General features: G+C 52.0%; 4 protein-coding genes across 4 annotated transcripts; 3 read left to right on the top strand and 1 right to left on the bottom strand.

The window, feature by feature from the left end:
- Positions 1–579: 579 nt before the first annotated feature.
- Positions 580–1448, top strand: ColSpa_03176 (uncharacterized protein; the record flags this gene model as incomplete). The annotated part of the gene is made up of 3 exons (XM_049269388.1): positions 580–718; positions 821–1110; positions 1200–1448. The coding sequence occupies 3 exons, from the start codon at positions 580–582 to the stop codon at positions 1446–1448; spliced, it is 678 nt and encodes a 225-aa protein (XP_049125345.1).
- A 419-nt stretch (positions 1449–1867) lies between these two features.
- On the bottom strand, positions 1868–3782 carry ColSpa_03175 (serine/threonine-protein kinase plo1; the record flags this gene model as incomplete). The annotated part of the gene is made up of 2 exons (XM_049269387.1): positions 1868–1904; positions 2095–3782. 2 exons carry the CDS (start codon positions 3780–3782, stop codon positions 1868–1870), a joined length of 1725 nt encoding a protein of 574 aa, XP_049125344.1.
- A 2642-nt stretch (positions 3783–6424) lies between these two features.
- ColSpa_03174 (uncharacterized protein) lies at positions 6425–7021 on the top strand (the record flags this gene model as incomplete). The annotated part of the gene is made up of 1 exon (XM_049269386.1): positions 6425–7021. The coding sequence occupies one exon, from the start codon at positions 6425–6427 to the stop codon at positions 7019–7021; it is 597 nt and encodes a 198-aa protein (XP_049125343.1).
- A 2-nt stretch (positions 7022–7023) lies between these two features.
- ColSpa_03173 (uncharacterized protein) lies at positions 7024–7671 on the top strand (the record flags this gene model as incomplete). The annotated part of the gene is made up of 1 exon (XM_049269385.1): positions 7024–7671. The coding sequence occupies one exon, from the start codon at positions 7024–7026 to the stop codon at positions 7669–7671; it is 648 nt and encodes a 215-aa protein (XP_049125342.1).
- Between the last annotated feature and the right edge of the window lie 9582 nt (positions 7672–17253).

Here is a 17253-nt window from a genome sequence, read left to right as displayed (position 1 = left end):
CTAGGACAGGAGAAATAAACTTGCTCAATTGGCGCCCTCGATTGGCTCACCTTCCCGTTGCGGGGGGCGATAATCAACTCTGTTTTGTTCCTTCATGCTCCCTCACAACCCCTGTTGCGGTGAAGATGTGCCGTGGAGCCCAGGCAACTGGGCCAGCTTCGGATACGATGTGACGGTGGGCTGGCTGCTGCACAACCGCGAGGCGGATGATTGCCATGGGCCCTTTGACGAATCCTCTTCATGTCCGTCTACGGCTGCATTGTGGCGTTTTTTGAGGGGACTGTACCTTCGTGTGAGAAGTTGGCCACCCCGGGCTGCTTTAGTTTATCTGCCACCGCAGCTACAGCTCGCATCCTTGTTCGTGTGTGTCTTTCCCAGAGGAAAGGATGAGCTGCCTATTAATGTGGCAACGCATGCCTACGACTGGAGAAGGCTGTCATATATAACTGCTTGCCTTGCTGAGCTCGTCCTTCGTGACATTTCCTTCTTCTCTCCTCACGTCTTGGCGACTGTCGCATCACGAGCATCTTCGACCCGCTGTACAAAATTTAAACAGCATATCCGCTAAAACCCGGCACAATGGCCTCCAAGACCCTCCTCGTCGCCCTCGGCGCTGCGAACCTCGCCTCCGCCCACTTCGGTCTCACATATCCTTCGTGGCGCGCCGACACCCTCACGGAGAGCAACGACACGACCTACTCGCAGTGGACATACCCATGTAAGACCTCTCTTCCCTTCTCTCTCTCTTTTCTTCCCCCTCTCCATTCGTTGGGACTACGAAGCTACACGCCGTAATGACATGACATGACTGACAACCCAGGTGCCGGCGTCCCTTACGGCACGGGCAACGTCACCGACTGGCCCATCGACGGCGGCTCCGTTGAGCTCGACCTGCACCACGAGTGGACCTACATCTTCATCAACCTCGGACTCGAGGCCAACGGCAACGTCTCGACGCACAACATCTCCCTGACCCCGGAGTTCTGGAACGCCACCGGCTCCGGCACCCTCTGCGTTGAGAAGCTGAGCGTGCCCACGCCCCTGAAGGACGGCCAGCGTGGTAGTCTGCAGGTTATCACCGTTGGTGAATCGGGTGCTGGCCTGTACAACGTACGTATCCCCTTTTTCTGCACTCACATATCTGGATTACCGGTACCATGAGTCGAGCGGTTTGAGGTGCTGACTGGAATGGAACGTAGTGCGCCGACATCCGCTTCACTTCCAACGCCACCACTCTCTCCTCGGAGCAGTGCAAGACCGAGGGCGTCACGGTCCACCCCATCAAGGAGCAGAGCGAGAACGGCACCAGCGACAGCGGAAACAGCACGGGTAACTCGACTGGCGGCGGCGGTGGCTCAAGCGGTGCGGCCGGCAGCGGCACCCATATGCTTGCCCTCACCTCCGTCGTTAGTCTTAGCATGGCCTTCGTCTTTGGCATGAGCCTGTAAAAGGCCAGCATGCGCTGATGAATAATGGGGTGAGATGTAGAGGGTGTCTGGCGAACGTCACGAAGAGGGGGACGGCATGAGAAATGCGTTTGTGCGGGTGCCCTTCTAATGTACATGAATGCGTTGATACCAGTCCATCCCTACATAGGATGCCAAACATGATAATAAAGAAGAAAGGTGATCTCAATGCTATGCTAAGAATATCTGTATGTGTGTGAGATGCGATAAAATGCAATGCAGTTTGCCCCTCCGGATAAATGGAGCGAGGGCAGCGAAATCCAAATGTACTCATCAAGCTCCGAAATTCATGCTCTTCTCAATAGTGGTATCTCTCGCGGTAACGTCATCCTAACTCGAGTCGTTGTAACCCAGCGACGTCTATATCGACCAAAGCATTAACGTATAATCCAGTTGCAAAATCATGATGCAAAATCACAAACAATAATCAGATCATCTCTTGGTGAGAGCCTGTTGCTCCATCAGGAACAACTCTCTCACGACCCGCGCCATCGTGATACGCTGGCTCGGCACGGCAATCAACATGTCCGACACGAGCCGCTCGAGCTTGTCGCGCGGGTACAGCTTGTCCCTCGCCTGCGCAACCTCGCTCAGCCACACGTACATCAGGTCAACGGCGTGCGCGCACGGCTGGCCCGGCCGCTGCTGCTGCTGCTGCGTCGGCGCGCGGTTGACGTCGGCGATCATCCAGTACAGCGCAGGCTTGTTGTTGCCCTTCCTCGACCGCGCGTCTGGGAAGGGGATCTTGCCAAGGACGTAGAGCATCGTCACGCCCAGCGCCCAGACGTCCGACGGCGGGCCGCGGAGTTTCTTGCCGATGAATTCGGGCGGGATGTAGTACGGCGTCCCACCCGTCGTCACGGGGCCGCTGGTGTGCGTTGACAGACCAAAGTCGCAGAGCACGGCGCCGCGGGTGGGCGAGTAGAGGATGTTGGCGGGCTTGATATCGTTGTGCACGAGGTGCTTGCTGTGCAGGTAGTTCAGGGCGCCGCTGATGTCGCGCATGATGGCGAAAGCGTCGGCGCGGGTGCCGAGGAAGCTGTGGTCGACGTGGTTGCGCCACACGCCCTTGGCGGAGAGGTCCTTTGCGTCGACGTGCTCCATGTAGAGCGAGAGGTAACGGGCGTCGCCACCGTAGAGCTTGACGATGGACTCGTGGTGCAGATCGTCCTGGCTCTGGTACTCGCGCAGCCACATGTCGGCCTGGCGGATGACGTTGCGCTCGTTGTCCTGGGGCTTGGAGCTGGGGTTCGCCGAGCGGGTCTTGAGGACTTTGACGGTAACGATGCCGTCGGGCACGTTGGAGTGCTCGGCGGTGAAGACGGACGAGAGCGCCGTGGAGGCGATCTGGTCGCGCTTGGTAACAGTATACTCGTCGATCTCGCAGCCGCCCGGGATCACTACGGTTTCCTCTCGTTGCATGTCCAGCAGGGCTTGACCGCTGGTGGCCAATACCTCTCTGCTCTTTGCTTCGGTCGGTAGGGGGAAAACAAGAGGCTCGGCGGCCGGTCTAAGGAACATGATGACGCCGTCTTCCTTGTCCTTCTTCGCTACACCAGCCTCCTCTGTGGTGCGCGCCTTCTTCTCGGACCGACAGCCCCCATCGTCGGCGGTAAAGGACCGCTTGCCGGAAGCATTCAGGGCGTCTGAACTTGAGCTGGAAGCGAGCTCGTTTTTTCCGGCAGGCTCGGCCTGCTTGAAGAAGGCAGGCCGCTTTTCCAAGATCCTGAAGTCGAGCACTTCTATGTCGCGGACGTTGATCCTCCAGGTGCCTGGTGACAGGGCCTTGGGGGTTCCGGGATTGACACCCCAGCTGGCGGTGGAAGCAGGGCCGTCGGAGATTCTGGTTAATGAGATGGGCACTTCTGACCGGTTCAGCAGGATCTGGTTGTCGCTGGCCGGATCGTAGTAGAGCTCGCACCACAGCGGCGGGCGCGGGGTATCGTCGTCGAGCCGCTCTGGTGGTATGCGCACGGAGAACTTGATGTCCCTGGACGTCTGGGAGACGGCAAGGACCTTGTGCTGAGGCTCCTGCTCCGACGCGACCTCAGCGCGAAGGGCGAGCCACTGGCAATTGTAGTTGCCAGGGCTCACGGAGCGGCTCCGGGTGAGGGGCCGCACGAGGATGCGGATGCCCTGCTCGTGGTGGTGCTCCTCGACGCGCAGCTTATCGAGCGGCACTGGATCGGCCTGGACAAGCTCGTAGGGCTCCTCAACGCGGATGCTCCTCATGCGAGCGTCGATTTCGGTCTGTGAGAATGGTTCCGTCTTTTCCTCCGACGGCTCCTCCGAGCCGCGGACCCGGCGGTCTCCCATCAAGCAAGGAAGGGTCGACGATGCTTGCCTAGCCGGCGTGGCCCATGCGCATCAAGGATTGCGGTTGCGGGTAGGCGGGAAAGACTCAGGCTCGGACTCCAGGACACTTGGATGATGAAGTGTTGGAGGGGAAAAGTCGATGCAGACGTGAAAGGTGGGTAAGATTAAGCCAAGGCAGGTTGGTTGGTTGGTTTGGTTACGTGAGATGTCGTGTATTTCCGGGATAGCCAGGCAGCTAGGGCGGGCAGGCAGATAAGTTGACGGTAGCAGTTGGCGGACTAGATGAGCGTTGTGAGATTGGTTATGAGGGGCAGGGTTCAGATCGCAATGGGGGTAGGTTGGCTGAGGCGTGAGGGTGAAAGGGGAAAAGAAACAGGAGAAACACTGTCTGCGAGGCACGGATGCAGGAACAGCACGGCATTAATGAGCCTCCAGGGCACGGCCAACGATCAGATTGTTGGAGAGAGAAAGACGGCAGACTGAGATCGGACTGGACGTCAGATGAACAGCTGGACAGATGAGCAGCCAAATGTCCAACTGGATCCAGGCGACCGACAATAGGAGGAACGGGGAGGGAACGGGGTTTGAGCTGACATGGATGGGGGAGGGACCTTGGGACCTTATGGGAGGGCCTGCTGATGGAGTCTCAGCCTCAAGTAGTCTTGCCAGTCTGTCGGCCGACGCTGAATAGCAGGGCAGCGAGGAGTTTACTATGACGAGGTGCTGAACAGCGATGAGAGTGAGACCGTCGAGTCGGATCAGCACAGCAGTATCTGCGCATGAACCATCAAGAGCGAACATGCGCTCTGAGCATGAACATATGTTTGAGGGAGTGCGCGAGTGCGCATACCATCTGGAAATAAAGAGTCATCGAACCCTGTGGAAAGCAACGGGTGCCTGGGGCCGATTTGCGTTTAGGGTCTTGGGGAAAGAGAGGGGAAGGAAATTCGACTGAGAAGACAGGCTGTACTGCTGCAGGGCTTCTAGCCGAGCAAGGCGCTCAGCGCTGGCGGGGGGGGAGGGAGATCGTTCTCATTTGAGATCTCGCATTGCATCAGCCCCCCGGTCAGTGAGAGGAGCAAAAGTACCTCCGCGGCACATCTTCCGTTCAGAGTGACATGGATTGGATAAGGACAGTCTATCAGTCTGTTATCCATCAGGCCAATCCAAGGAATGCTAACGGCGGCCACGCCACAAACGCCTGTACAAAACGGATACCAGTATCGAGGACTGCAGACTGGGAGAAAAGTCCAAGAGTGGGTTGATGGTCTGCCTGTCTTGCAGTGTCCGTCGGTCTCTGACAGTTGACCCGGCTTGACACATTTTCATGAATGGGATAAGGTCACTTGACCGTGGTGTCTTCACGCGTCGAGGTCGATGAGATGGAGAAATGGGGACACAGAGACAACGGCCCGTCCGTGACTGGGACAGGTGCGGGCGAGGCCTCTTATGAGAGAGACTGTTTGTCGGGAGATTCATCCTCGAGTGTCAGTCAGCCTGACTGCCGGACTCAGGACTTGATAGCCGACACCATACCACATGCCAGGATTCAGGCGATGGGAAATGAACAATTGGCATTGAGTGAATCTTGATGAGTCGAAGTGTGCCTCGAATGAACGTGTAAGGCCACTAACAATAGAGTCATGCGGTGATTGGCCCTTGAAGCGAGGCGCTTGCTGACTGAGCTTCCCTTGATCCTTCTCACTGAGGAATTTGTCTCGCCGTCCTTCGTCATTCGCCTTCCTTCCTTCTTCGCCCTCTTTCTACCTTTCTTTGGGGGGAGAGGCAGCGCCGCACATTGTTCTTCCAGCAGGCTTTGCCCCCAAAGAGCCAACCAACAACCTGGAAGCCCAACATTGAACAAGAGCCCTGCCCGCCTGCGCCTGCCCGCCCTGGCGCTGCGTGCGGTTACCTGCGCCCGGATCAAACATTTTCGTCTCGTGGCTTGCGTGGGTGGACACGCTGTGACACTCGCAGCCTTAGTCATCGATCCTATTGGCTCCCGTTGCCATTGCCATGCCACCTTGCAGCAGCGCCTCTTTTCTCATTGGCTCGCTAGAGTGGCGGAGTCTAAAAATGACAGGCTAGCCTGATCCTCGTGTTCCGATTTCGTCGGCATCGACAGGGATCTTGCGGCACTCGCAGGGGTGAACCAGGCGCTAGCGGTGACTAGTGGTCCCCAAATGTGCCCCCCCCTGCTCTTTCCCGTCATTTCGACAACTCTCGTCAGTTGCACGTGACTTTTGGCGATGTTTTGAATCGGCCTGATGTTCGTCCGACTCTGGCTTCACCACATTGCGACCCAGCGCCCCCCCGACCAACTCATTCCCGCACTCCTCGGTGTCTCCACGCCCTGAAACTGTCCGTTGTCATCACCATCGAGCCCGCCCAGCTCTCACTCTTCGCGATTTCGCGCTTCACCGAACACACTTTTACCACAATGGATATCCTCACTAGTTACATGATCTAACTGCCTCCCATGTCGTTAACAAAAACCCACACCTTCTGCGAATCTACAACCCGAAGCCCAGGGCCTCAGCCCACAGTATCTCCCTCCCGGACCCCCAACCGATCCTCTCTCAACGCCCCTCGACTTCCTCCTCATCCCGGACTGGTCCTCACCAGGCTTCCGCCTCAATAACATGGACGAACCGGGCTGCTCTTGGCCTTTCTGGAAGTTTGGGATGAAGAGAGATGATCTCTCTACCAAACTACAAGATGAATACAACACCATTCCCTCCAACATCCAGGACCCCGAAGCATTCCATCACGATGTCTACGAGATCTCTCGTATCGCCGACACTGCCGACGAATTCCACCGCATGATGGCCGACCGTAAGGAGCAGCGTCTCAGGGAACTTAACGCGTCGCTTGATCTCGCTGCAGTCGAGATCATTGCTAACCCTAAGCTGGTCGGTACGGGGCAGTGGTCGTACGCTCTGCAGCTCTTCCGGACACGTTCGCTCGACTCCCTCGTGCGACTGTTTTCGAGCTACCTGCCTGACGACTATTCTTGCACGCAAGGTTACTACACGGCTTCATCTAACGGCACTTCCTTCAGCGATCGTTGCAGCTCTCGTACGGCGAGCACGAACCTGAGCAGCCTCGACGATGTGGATGGTCCCTGTTTCTTTAACGATGACGAAAACCCCGTTATGACGCATGAACCTTTACACATTTCAACTTCCATTTCTTCTTCCGCCATTACTACGGAGCTTCCTCCCTCCCCCGCTCCATGACGATGCAATCTGACACGTCTGCGTCGTCGCCCATCGACCACGAACACAACTACGTCCTTCACAACCTCACGCCCGCGCGGACCTTGTCATTCTCCGGATCCGAGTCCGGCCGGTTTCAGGGGAGACGGCTCCAATGTCTCGACGATAATGAGGAAGAAGATACCTCGCAGTCCGAAGACCCCGACTCCCTGGCGACATCCATTTCTGATCTGGATGAACATCGTCTGACGCGTGAATCTACCGTGGAGGAGGAGCAACCTAACGAATACACCGAAAGCGCCATTGAAGAAGACGACTGCGAAGAAGAGTTTCCCACGACCCAGCTTCCCTTCGATCTCTTTGACGACGTAATGGAGTCTTCAGAAACCCCAACCCCCAAGCAGGAAACAACCCAAACAACATCAGCAGCAGCGTCTTACCTCGATAGCAAAACTTCTTTTCGTTCGATACCCCAATCTTTTCGCGCATCCTCACCAAAGATACCCCACCTCCGCCGTCGCGACGCCAGTCCCGCCAAGAGTAGCATCACTAGCAGTACCACGAGTAGGAGGAGTCCTGAAGAAGCAGCGTGTCGTATACAGAAGCCGCAACCCGACGTCGCACGCGTGCGGGCGATGGCGGCCAGGGAGCGCAGGAGGGGACTGGACTAGCATGCAGGGCGGCCGGGGGCGGCGGGCGCTGTATATATGTCCATCAAGTGTACATACAATTGTATCATGAGTTCTAATCCGTTTTCCCAGTTCATGACCCCAGACCAAGCCCCAGTTATAAAGCAATCATTCCGTACCTTGTGGTCGGAGGTCTCCAGACACGTTTTGTATCGTGATGGATATGACTCGGAAGTAAGCATGGCCACCGTTGAATTGCTGATGTTGTTTCCAGGGATAAGTATGTTTGAGAGCACAACACGCGATACCGCGTGCGCGCATCAATCGCGCCGATTCCATACCGTTTATCTGATCCGTTTAGCAATCTCGCCCAGAATGTGATCTCGGTGTCGTGATGGTGGGTTTCTCGGTAAGTCGCCCCGTATGACCGCGTCAGGTGGCCTGCTTGTATCCTGCCCTGTTTCGGTGGTGTCGAGTGACCTATCCGCCGACTAGTGTCTACCTCTCGTGTTTATTTTTGCTTCGTCTCGGCGGTATGACGTAGGTAAAAAGAGAAAAGAGAGGAAATTCTCTCGTTGCTTCCATTTTTGTTTACGGAGCAGGTCATGTGCCGATTTTACGGTGGTTGATGGTAGGTTGTCCTCTTCTTTTTCCGTTCTGCTTACATGCTGTGTGGTTGAGGCGATTCGCGCAGCACCACTTCTCTCCAACGCCGCTGTGACTGCCACTTTTTCCACTGGGATGTGTCGCCGCATTCACAATGCGGTGCTTGGTTCCTTTATATGGACCTGACTATTCGGGCAGCTTCATGCTTATTTCATTGAGTTTTCAAGACATACCATTACAGTAGTCGAGTCTTTTCAAAACTCAGCCTTCTGGCGCAAAAGCTTGTTTCATAATCTCATGCTGTTCAGAGGCTGCATCTTTGACTCAGACTCGTGGAAATACCGGTCAAAAGAATAGTAGAGGGGCGGCCTGAGCTGGCGTCAACCTTTGCTAAATTTATGAGGAAGACATAGATAGAGCTGTTTGAGTTGAAATGGTCGAATGTTTTGGTAACTGCCCAGCTAGAGGTGCTGAACCGGCATGAGTGGGAAGTCTAGGTTTAGCCGCCATGACTCAATTTTCACTAAGTTCTTCCAATACAATATTTGGTAACAGCAAAAACTTGTCTAAGCATCTTGGTAACCCTTCATGATCCTGTTCGGTACCACGTCCAATCTGGACACCATATGGCTCTGTCGCATACGTTCATACGCCTCTTTTGCCCAGGACAAATATGGGGCTATTCAGGGTCGCCCAGGCTTGGTTCACCGTTCACCTCGACCCACCCCTGTTCGCGCTCAGCCACACATCGGCCAGGCAACTTTCACAGGCCGAAAATTGATCCCTCGATACACCAAGGTCACAGGATTGGAACATAATCACTACTTGCGCCCATCTATAGACTCGTCCAGGTAAAATTCCAACTTGCCGATTGCCGGTCCCTAACCCTTGGAGTATTCAGTACAAAGGTATGCCTGTAGGTAATATAATATTCGGGTTAAATCAATACAAATTGCCATGTCCCAATAAATCCTAATCAGAACGAAAAGGGTGACCGGGCTGTCTGGGGTGACAAAATGTGCGAGCCCTGTGATCGACGTGTCAGCTTTCTGGGTGCTCACTTGGGCCGGTGGAGGTAGTTTTACATGCGCCGATAAGTCATGAATTCAACGTGTTTCTTGGGACTCACACTCCTGGCTCTTGTAGACACTGCTCCTCAATTGCTAAGATGTAGTCTAGCCATCAGCGATCATCACATTGTAGGAACATTGCTCAGCACGTAAACCCCTGGCCATATTTCTCCCACCAGGGGCTTCGGATCGGGTGGGCCTGATAGCAAGAGGCACCATGCTTCCATTTGCAGTCAGCTTCATTACGGCTGACCTGATGGTTTATTCGCAACTGGGACACCTGGGGCCTTTTCTTTTGTTCCAAGGGATCGGAGCCATGGGCAACGTGCCCCAGATCCGTCGCCATGGCCGTTACCTTTGGTTGTTCTGTACCATAAGCAACAAATTGCAAATGCAGGGGAAAGCCGAATTTGCTAATGATTGGCATTGACGTACCGTACCAACTAGAAGGCCAAGGGTCATCGATCGACTGTGGCTACTTGCAACGAATCTGCCTTGCGCACAGTTCGCTCACAGACCCAACCAGATATGCCGGAGGATCATGGAGTGAATGATTGGGACGAGTGACCTGGTTTGCCTATGATTTCTAGATGGTTGACGACTAAACGAAGTTGTTCCAACTGGAGCTGAGGGTAGTGGGTCTAGTTCGAAGGCTGCCAGTCGGGAGCCATAAACAAACAAGTCAATTGGTTGGTTCTCAGTTTCTGGCGGCAGTCGCGCTTTGTCATGATAATCTGCAAGTAATACAAGACAACTAAACTAACATGAATCAGACGTATTTCCCATCACCAGTCGAAAGCCTCTTCAAAAGTCTCATCCACAACAGGCTTTTCATCGGTTAGCGCCTCAATCTCAAACTCAATCAATGCCTGACTCCCGCCTACTGTCCTCGCAATGCAGCTACGGATTACGCCGTCGAAGTATCGCTTTGCAGCAGCGAACATTTGATCGTGCCCACGCGGGACAATCTGTTCTGCTCGCGTTTTGGAGCCGACGTGCAGCAACACGAACCGCAGTCCTATCAAATCGGCAGCGCCAACCCGGATGGGAAGCTCGGCTTCCAACTCAGAAATTGTCTTGTCCCGAAAGTTCCCTGTAGGGACCCAAGAGTCACCTCGATATGCTGGCTGTCGTGTGATGACACGATACACAAATTCAACTGGTGCCCTCCTGATAGGTGGGCCCATAATCGTGGGTTTTTCTTGCTTTGACTCCATGTCCTTATTCTCACGATCTTTTGGTGCGGTGGGAGGTGCACAAGCGAGCGGTGAAAGTGAGGGGGATGCAAGTGAGGGGGGTGTAAGAGTTGTTTTGTCTGGTACCATTTGGGCGAGTGGTGCGACGTTGGTGCCCGTTGAGTGTGAGACTGGTTCGGCAGAATGCTGCCCCAGATCTTTGTCATGCTCCTTAGTCATGTGGCTAACGTAGGGGTCCACGACCTCTTCATCGAAAGTATCTTCAACCGATGGCCGAGGAGGCTGTGGAGGTAGTTGGATGGCTGTTGTGGGCTCGTTGGCCAAAGGTTCTGCATCGGGGCCGGCTGCTTCAATGTCTCCAGAAACGGCCGAGCTTGAAAAGCGCTCAGGCGAATCGAATGCCGTTGCTAGTTGATCAGGAGTTGCCATGTGAGAAATACGGCGGGGTTTTCTGCGCCGAGGCGAGATTCTGTGGCCAGATATTTCTGCATGGTTATTGTTGTGCTCCGTTGACGCAGGTGTTTTTGCAGGGTTTGGGCACCCCGTTCTAGCTCGTTTGGCTAGTGGTTCATCCTCGGAACAGGAAACGGAACGACGTGTTTTGCCTGACGTAGTTGTTCTCATTTTGCCGTATATTGGTCGGTCCTGTGTCGGAGTTCGGAGTTAGTATTGGAAAGGTCGCCCAAAGAGTTCCTGAGATTACTCACTCGCGGAAATTGGAACCCTGGTTCTGGGCTTTCAGGCACATGATATGGATCTTCCCTAAGCTCTTGTGTAAGGATAGGAGGTCGTTGTGGACCAAGCAGTGCGGGATCAATGGCATTGTCATCGGTGGAATCGGGGCGAATCGACATGTTTGGAACTGTTGCAGACCTAGTAGTCGTGTTAGTGAAGCAAAATCGACTAAAGATTCCATTGTGGCATCATACCTCGGAGATACTGCTGGCTCAGAAACGGGCAAAGTGGATGACCCCTCAACAATGAGATCCAAGTCGATGGCATCACTAGGGGTCATGCCACTTCGTTTGTGAAGGTTTGTAACATCAGATTTGTTCTTTTTGTATTTGCTGTTGCGATGCTGCTGGAGGTTCAATCGGAAGAATAGTTGCCTCAATATGCGCTTGATCCTAGAACGACGTTAGAGGATAGAAATCTGGCACGGCTATGCCCTTGAAATTACCTTGCTTGGTCAGAGCAGTACCTCAATCCATTGTAATGAGGTGATGTCTCATCATCTGGCCAGTATCGACGTCCGTTGCCATCTCGGTCAAGAAAAGCTCGAGTCATCTCCCCCAGTGCTGTCTGGTGATCTCGCGACTTCCAATCATAGAGAAGACTGCCTTCGAGACCATGGCTACTGACAAACTTTTTCCGGTAAGCTCGCAAGTCATCGTAAAAGGCCTGACAATGCGACAATTTTGCATCACCGTAGTTGAGCTCTTGTCGAAGGGCGGTGATAGATGGAACGGCTGTTGGGTTGACAATCGAAGCCATGATATGTGGCATGGCAGTAGAAGCGCTCGAAAGACAAATTGAAAGAGAAGCCGGAAGAGAAGTTGGAAGAGAAGATGGTAAAAAGATGGAGGGTGTCAGAACTAATCTTTCGATGGAAACTGGGCGACAGCGACTCTCCCTTTCTCACCCTCCTCTACATGTATCCTGGACTCAGCTGGCAGGGATTTTGCATTGCTTGCACCAACGGTGGAGATTCGGGTTAAGCGGAAGGCAAACCGGTTGGCCAACGATGTGTGTACTGTTCTTGGGACTTTCCGTGTTGGTTGTGTCATATCCGACTGACCACAACCAACCTGGAAGAGCCTGAAACTCCATGCTTGTAACTTGCTAGTCAGCCCACCAGGCTTCCCAGGGGATCTGAAAAAAACTGTCTACCACAAGTAGGCAGAAGCCATTGAATGATTTCTTTTTATTAAATGAAAGTACATCTATACCCGTGGAGTGGTCCGAGGGCTATTATTCACGTGATCTCTGCTCACCTATATAATTTGGAGGGTTCCCACGAAAGCCGTTGTGTTGCATTACTTCTTTGTCTTTCATACAGTGGCTTCTCTGCCCGTCAAACACCGAGTCGTTGTGTGGCCCAATGAATGAAAACTTCTTCATAATGACCGGCATGACTCCTGCATTGACAAAAAGGATGTCATCTCAATGGTTTGCTTCAATCAACCGCGTTGTTGCCGGCTCATCGGAATTTTTCTACTGGACACTTTGTGCTGCGTTTATTACTATGCTTATAACTAGAATATGTTATCAAAATCAGCCAAAGCCTCATGGTATGTTCAGCTCCGCTATACAATGTTGCAATATGATCAAGTCCTTGAGAATACTGATTCAGACTGTGCTGCACTGCTCAGAAGCCCCCAAATGCATAGTACGAACGAAGAAGAGCCGATCACCCTGCTAGAGGAGCCGGTGGTTCTGAGTGAGGAGACTATTCCCAACGCCAACATCGGGCAAAGACTCTTCAGATACAGGATACAAGGTGGATTGTGGAATGAGTATTATGTGCCGCAAGGAAGTACATTGAAAATCAATCGAGTGGGGCCTACCATTCACTTACATTTTGGCTTCGGCGCCAGCTAACCATCGTCTACAGTGCTCAACCGTCTTGACTATCAAAAGTTAGAAAAGTTGCAGAACTTGGGGAATTTAGCCACTAGTGGCTTTCTGTGAAAGCATGCGTCTTTTCGAGGCACTCGGGTGGTAATTCCTGCATTGGCTGTACGATAGACATGGTGATTTCATTTGTTCGCTTGTGTGTGCTTCTGATCATTCCGCCTGCCTTTGTACCTGTATTATTTCTTCATTCAACCGCATAGAACACCACCTTTTTTCTTAGACATCCCCCGATAGTGAATAGATACACGGGAATCCGAATGCAAGAATGGCAAACTGTGAACCTGCACTTTCCAGACAGACTGGAAGTGATGATACTGTGGCCAGTGAAATGCAGTGTAGTAATTACCGAAATAGGAAGGTCATGATTCATAACCATTTCAGACGGTGGTACTGGCTCGAGGTCAACTACATGATTTAATTATCAAGCCGCCTTTGAATTCAGTGCTACTTTACAGCAGTGACGGGAGAAAACTAAGGCTGTCTTACTCCATCTAAAGAGTAGTTGTCGCATTTGCAGTCACCACGTGCGTTCTAGACCACCACATTCAATAAAGAAACCGAGATGGCAATGACGGCAAGCTCCTTCCGTCGGCTGTATGTCGTTCGCCAGCAAACCGGACGAGCTTTGTCCCAGCTCGCTGACTGCACGCATCCACACCCTGACACGTTGTTTTAGCTGCGCCAGGGCTCTAGATGCTTCAGCAGCCCCGCTCTCAGCGGACTCCGACTGAGACGGAAAATCTGCCTTTCACTCAAGAGCGACTTTCACACCATCAGGTGACTCGAAGTTCTGCCTTGCCATCTTAGTTCTGGACACAGACTGACAACTTCCCAGGAAGTTACCCCCACTTTTCCCTAGCCAGGGTAGGTCGAGAAGTTTGGTCAACATACCTTGCAAGGCGCCAACTGCGGATAACTATGCGACGGAATTAACAAGTATTGGCACACTTGGAGTCTGAAAAACTAAATGTAAATTGCTAGGTCCCGAGTCTGGGTACAGCAATCATGATTTCCCCCACCACACCTTACCACATCCCATCTGCCAAATCAATTCATTCACGTAATCAGAGTACCAACTACGGTCGAGTTGAATGAAAACCATCATACAAGAATTTTCAATTCTTTTATGTCTCAACCTCCAAGGTTTCATAGCGACATGTCAGCGATATTTTTCTTCGTGTTGTGTGGTGGCTTAGGGCATGTTGTGATAGGGAATCATCATTGCTGTGCCTAGACTCATGACCTAGTACTGTAATTGGACGCGAAAAAACAAACAGAAAGAGGTAGACCATCCTAGCATAATACATGTAAGCTGGGGGTAGATACTCTGTGTGTGGCTGCCATCACACTATTTTGCGGGAGTGGTGACTCTCCTGGACAATTGACCAGAATGGGTTTGATGGATTGATGCAGGGATTGGTGACGCAGGGCGTCCATCACCTCAGTTCGCTGCGCCTTGACCGCTGTGAACGTGAGCCAACTGCCAGCGACAGGGCTCCTGACGAACGAACTAGGGTTTTGGGATCGAAACGCACTGTTACCAGGTTCTATCAGTAGGGAGTCTGATAAGCGATGCGCTAGAGCTGGTTTTCTGGGGATGAGTACATAGTAAATCTTTCGGCAATCGCTTCCCGTTTTGGGCAATTTGCACCGCAGACAGATTATGCCGGAAGATGCAGGACAGTCAAGCTCAGCAGAATCATGCCGCAACATTAATACTTGCTGAATTGCCAGCATCACATTGGCGTCACAAGTCTTGTTGTAAAACTTCGAACGAAAATTGCGTCAATGTAAATTGCCAGCAGAGCAATGAAAATAGTAAGTCGCATTGAGAAAACGACACAGAACTGCTGTCTCAAGTACAAGTCACCCCAGATACTCCACACAGAGGGTTGATTATATTCACAATTGCACAACCAACATAAAACCTTCATCATTGAGCTGATAAAAGCAACAAACAACATATACATGGTAGTTAGAAGTCCTGATTCCACTGAAGGAAATAATAAACATTAGGATCAACAGATAGAAAGAAAAGAAGCCCTCCTCAATTCATAAGTCTAGCCCCTCCCTCGTTCTTGATGTAATACTGAAAAGCTTGTTAACCAACGGCTATAGGAACTGCATGCGGTTGCTATTCTCCCACAGAAACGCAACCGATATCATTTTCTCACTCATACACGACGATGCAACCCGTCAAAACTTGGGAAGTGTGTTGATGGAGGGTGCGCACAATACGTGTCGATTGTTTACCATGAGATTTGTTGCGAAGAAATCAGCCAAGCTACTCCGGTACGCTATCATCACCTGAAATAATCCTATATAACAAGTGCATCACGTAATTGAAACCAAACATAATGATCGCTGATATTGGGAAGGGTTAATTGGGAAGGGGACAGTGGCTTGAGAAAGGAGGATACCTCTGCGTCGATGTGAGCAGCAAGGCACTCCAAGAAGGCTTTCAGGTGAATGGGATGAAAAAGGGTCAACGTAAGTGAACTACATCTGACTTGTTAGGTTGGACCAAGTCACCTTCGTGAATACGATGGCTTCCTATTTCTTGTGTGGATATTCGAACGGGGCAGGGTTTCCTGCTCCCTTTGAGGTGGTCTTTGCGTTTGGTTTCTTTGATTTCTTAGCTAAGCAGAGTCTGATCAAGGTTATAGAAATCTCCATGACATAGAGGGACACAGATCAGACACAGACAACTAACATATACTTATCAGACTTTTCTGCGCCCAAGGGAGCATCCTTTCTGTCTTTCGGGATGACCAAGACCCTGATCATTCCTACACAAGAACTTTGGGAGTCTCTACTTTACCTATCGCACTGCGGCCAAGCCTACCTAGGGCAGATTCGACCTGATCAGGACAGCTGATTCGTGACTGGCTAAAGGCATCTTGCGTAGCTATAGAGGGAGGTTGTGGTTGTTCACCGCACCGCACCGCTCTCTATAGAACTGATCACCCTACACGCTTCCAATATACGGCCCCCAGCGGCGTCAAGTTTTGGCGATGGCTCGCCTCGGTAAACAGATAGGGCCGTAAAGTCTGCATCGAAAGTTGTCTGATAATACTCGACCACATCCGGAGCCGGAGCTTCTGTTGATGCACATATGGGAACAATATGCGCAGAAGACACGTATATCAAGCCGATAGCTTTAGGAAGCATTCATCCAAGCTTACCCACTGCCGTCCTAGGGCTCAAGCTGCGATTCTCGCAGAGATAAGAAGAAGACTGCTAGGCAAAACAGAAATGGATTTGCTGTAGAGACTCCAAATCCTTGGACGATTGTGCGCCGGAGGGGCTCTGGACTGCAACGTATCCTTGTCTTCGGAGTTCTCAGAAGTGAAAGTCTAGGTTAAATCTTTATATATGGTAGTAGAGGAAGAGAGCAGCAGATACCACGACGTGGAGAGAAAAACGCTATATGTAGACACGAACTGGAGTCACTTTAAAGTCTAGAGAGTTGATAAAGGATATTAAACGCAACATCTAAAAACGACTTGCCAAATCTTGACATGCTCGTTGTATTGAATACGTCGCAAAACTTGCATTCTGTCCTCTCAGTCTGAGGTGGATCGAATTCATAACGAAAATGCGGAAGTGGGGCGCACGCGTTGCAGTCGCGGGGCTGTGTGCTGGAAAACTCGGCACAGCAGCCAAGATCAACAAGTAGATGATAAAAGCATCGTATTTCTTGGCAGATAAGAGCTCAAAAGGCTCATTTAGCAGGAAATGGCCCTGTTGGTTGACATCAACTGCATTTTGGTCATGGTCAATTTCGTGATAATGCGAGAATGCGGCACAAGGTAATGTAGGTTGTATAAACGAAATATAATAGTAGAGGCCCAGAATTTCCAGCGCGGTTTTAGACAAAGAACGACTTCGTGAGTCCTTCTTAGCTCTACCTCGCCCCTGGGAAATATGGCATCTTCCCGGTCCCCGACGGAACAAATACGGCCATATCTTCAGTGTCTCTCAACCGGTAGAAGGCTTGAGCCATCGGGAATCACTGCATCTTTATTATGATCGCTTTGATACCGGCACAGCTTATGAGTTCAAGGATGACGGATTTCAGATGTAAGGCGTTCATCGAACAGAGCCCGAAGTGT

This window comes from Colletotrichum spaethianum (assembly GCF_022836535.1).
Source record: "Colletotrichum spaethianum MAFF 239500 DNA, contig06, whole genome shotgun sequence".
In the NCBI taxonomy this organism is placed as follows: Eukaryota; Fungi; Ascomycota; class Sordariomycetes; order Glomerellales; family Glomerellaceae; genus Colletotrichum; species Colletotrichum spaethianum.
The sequence above is the reverse complement of the archived record's forward strand: the minus strand, read 5'-3'. Positions and strand labels throughout refer to the sequence as shown.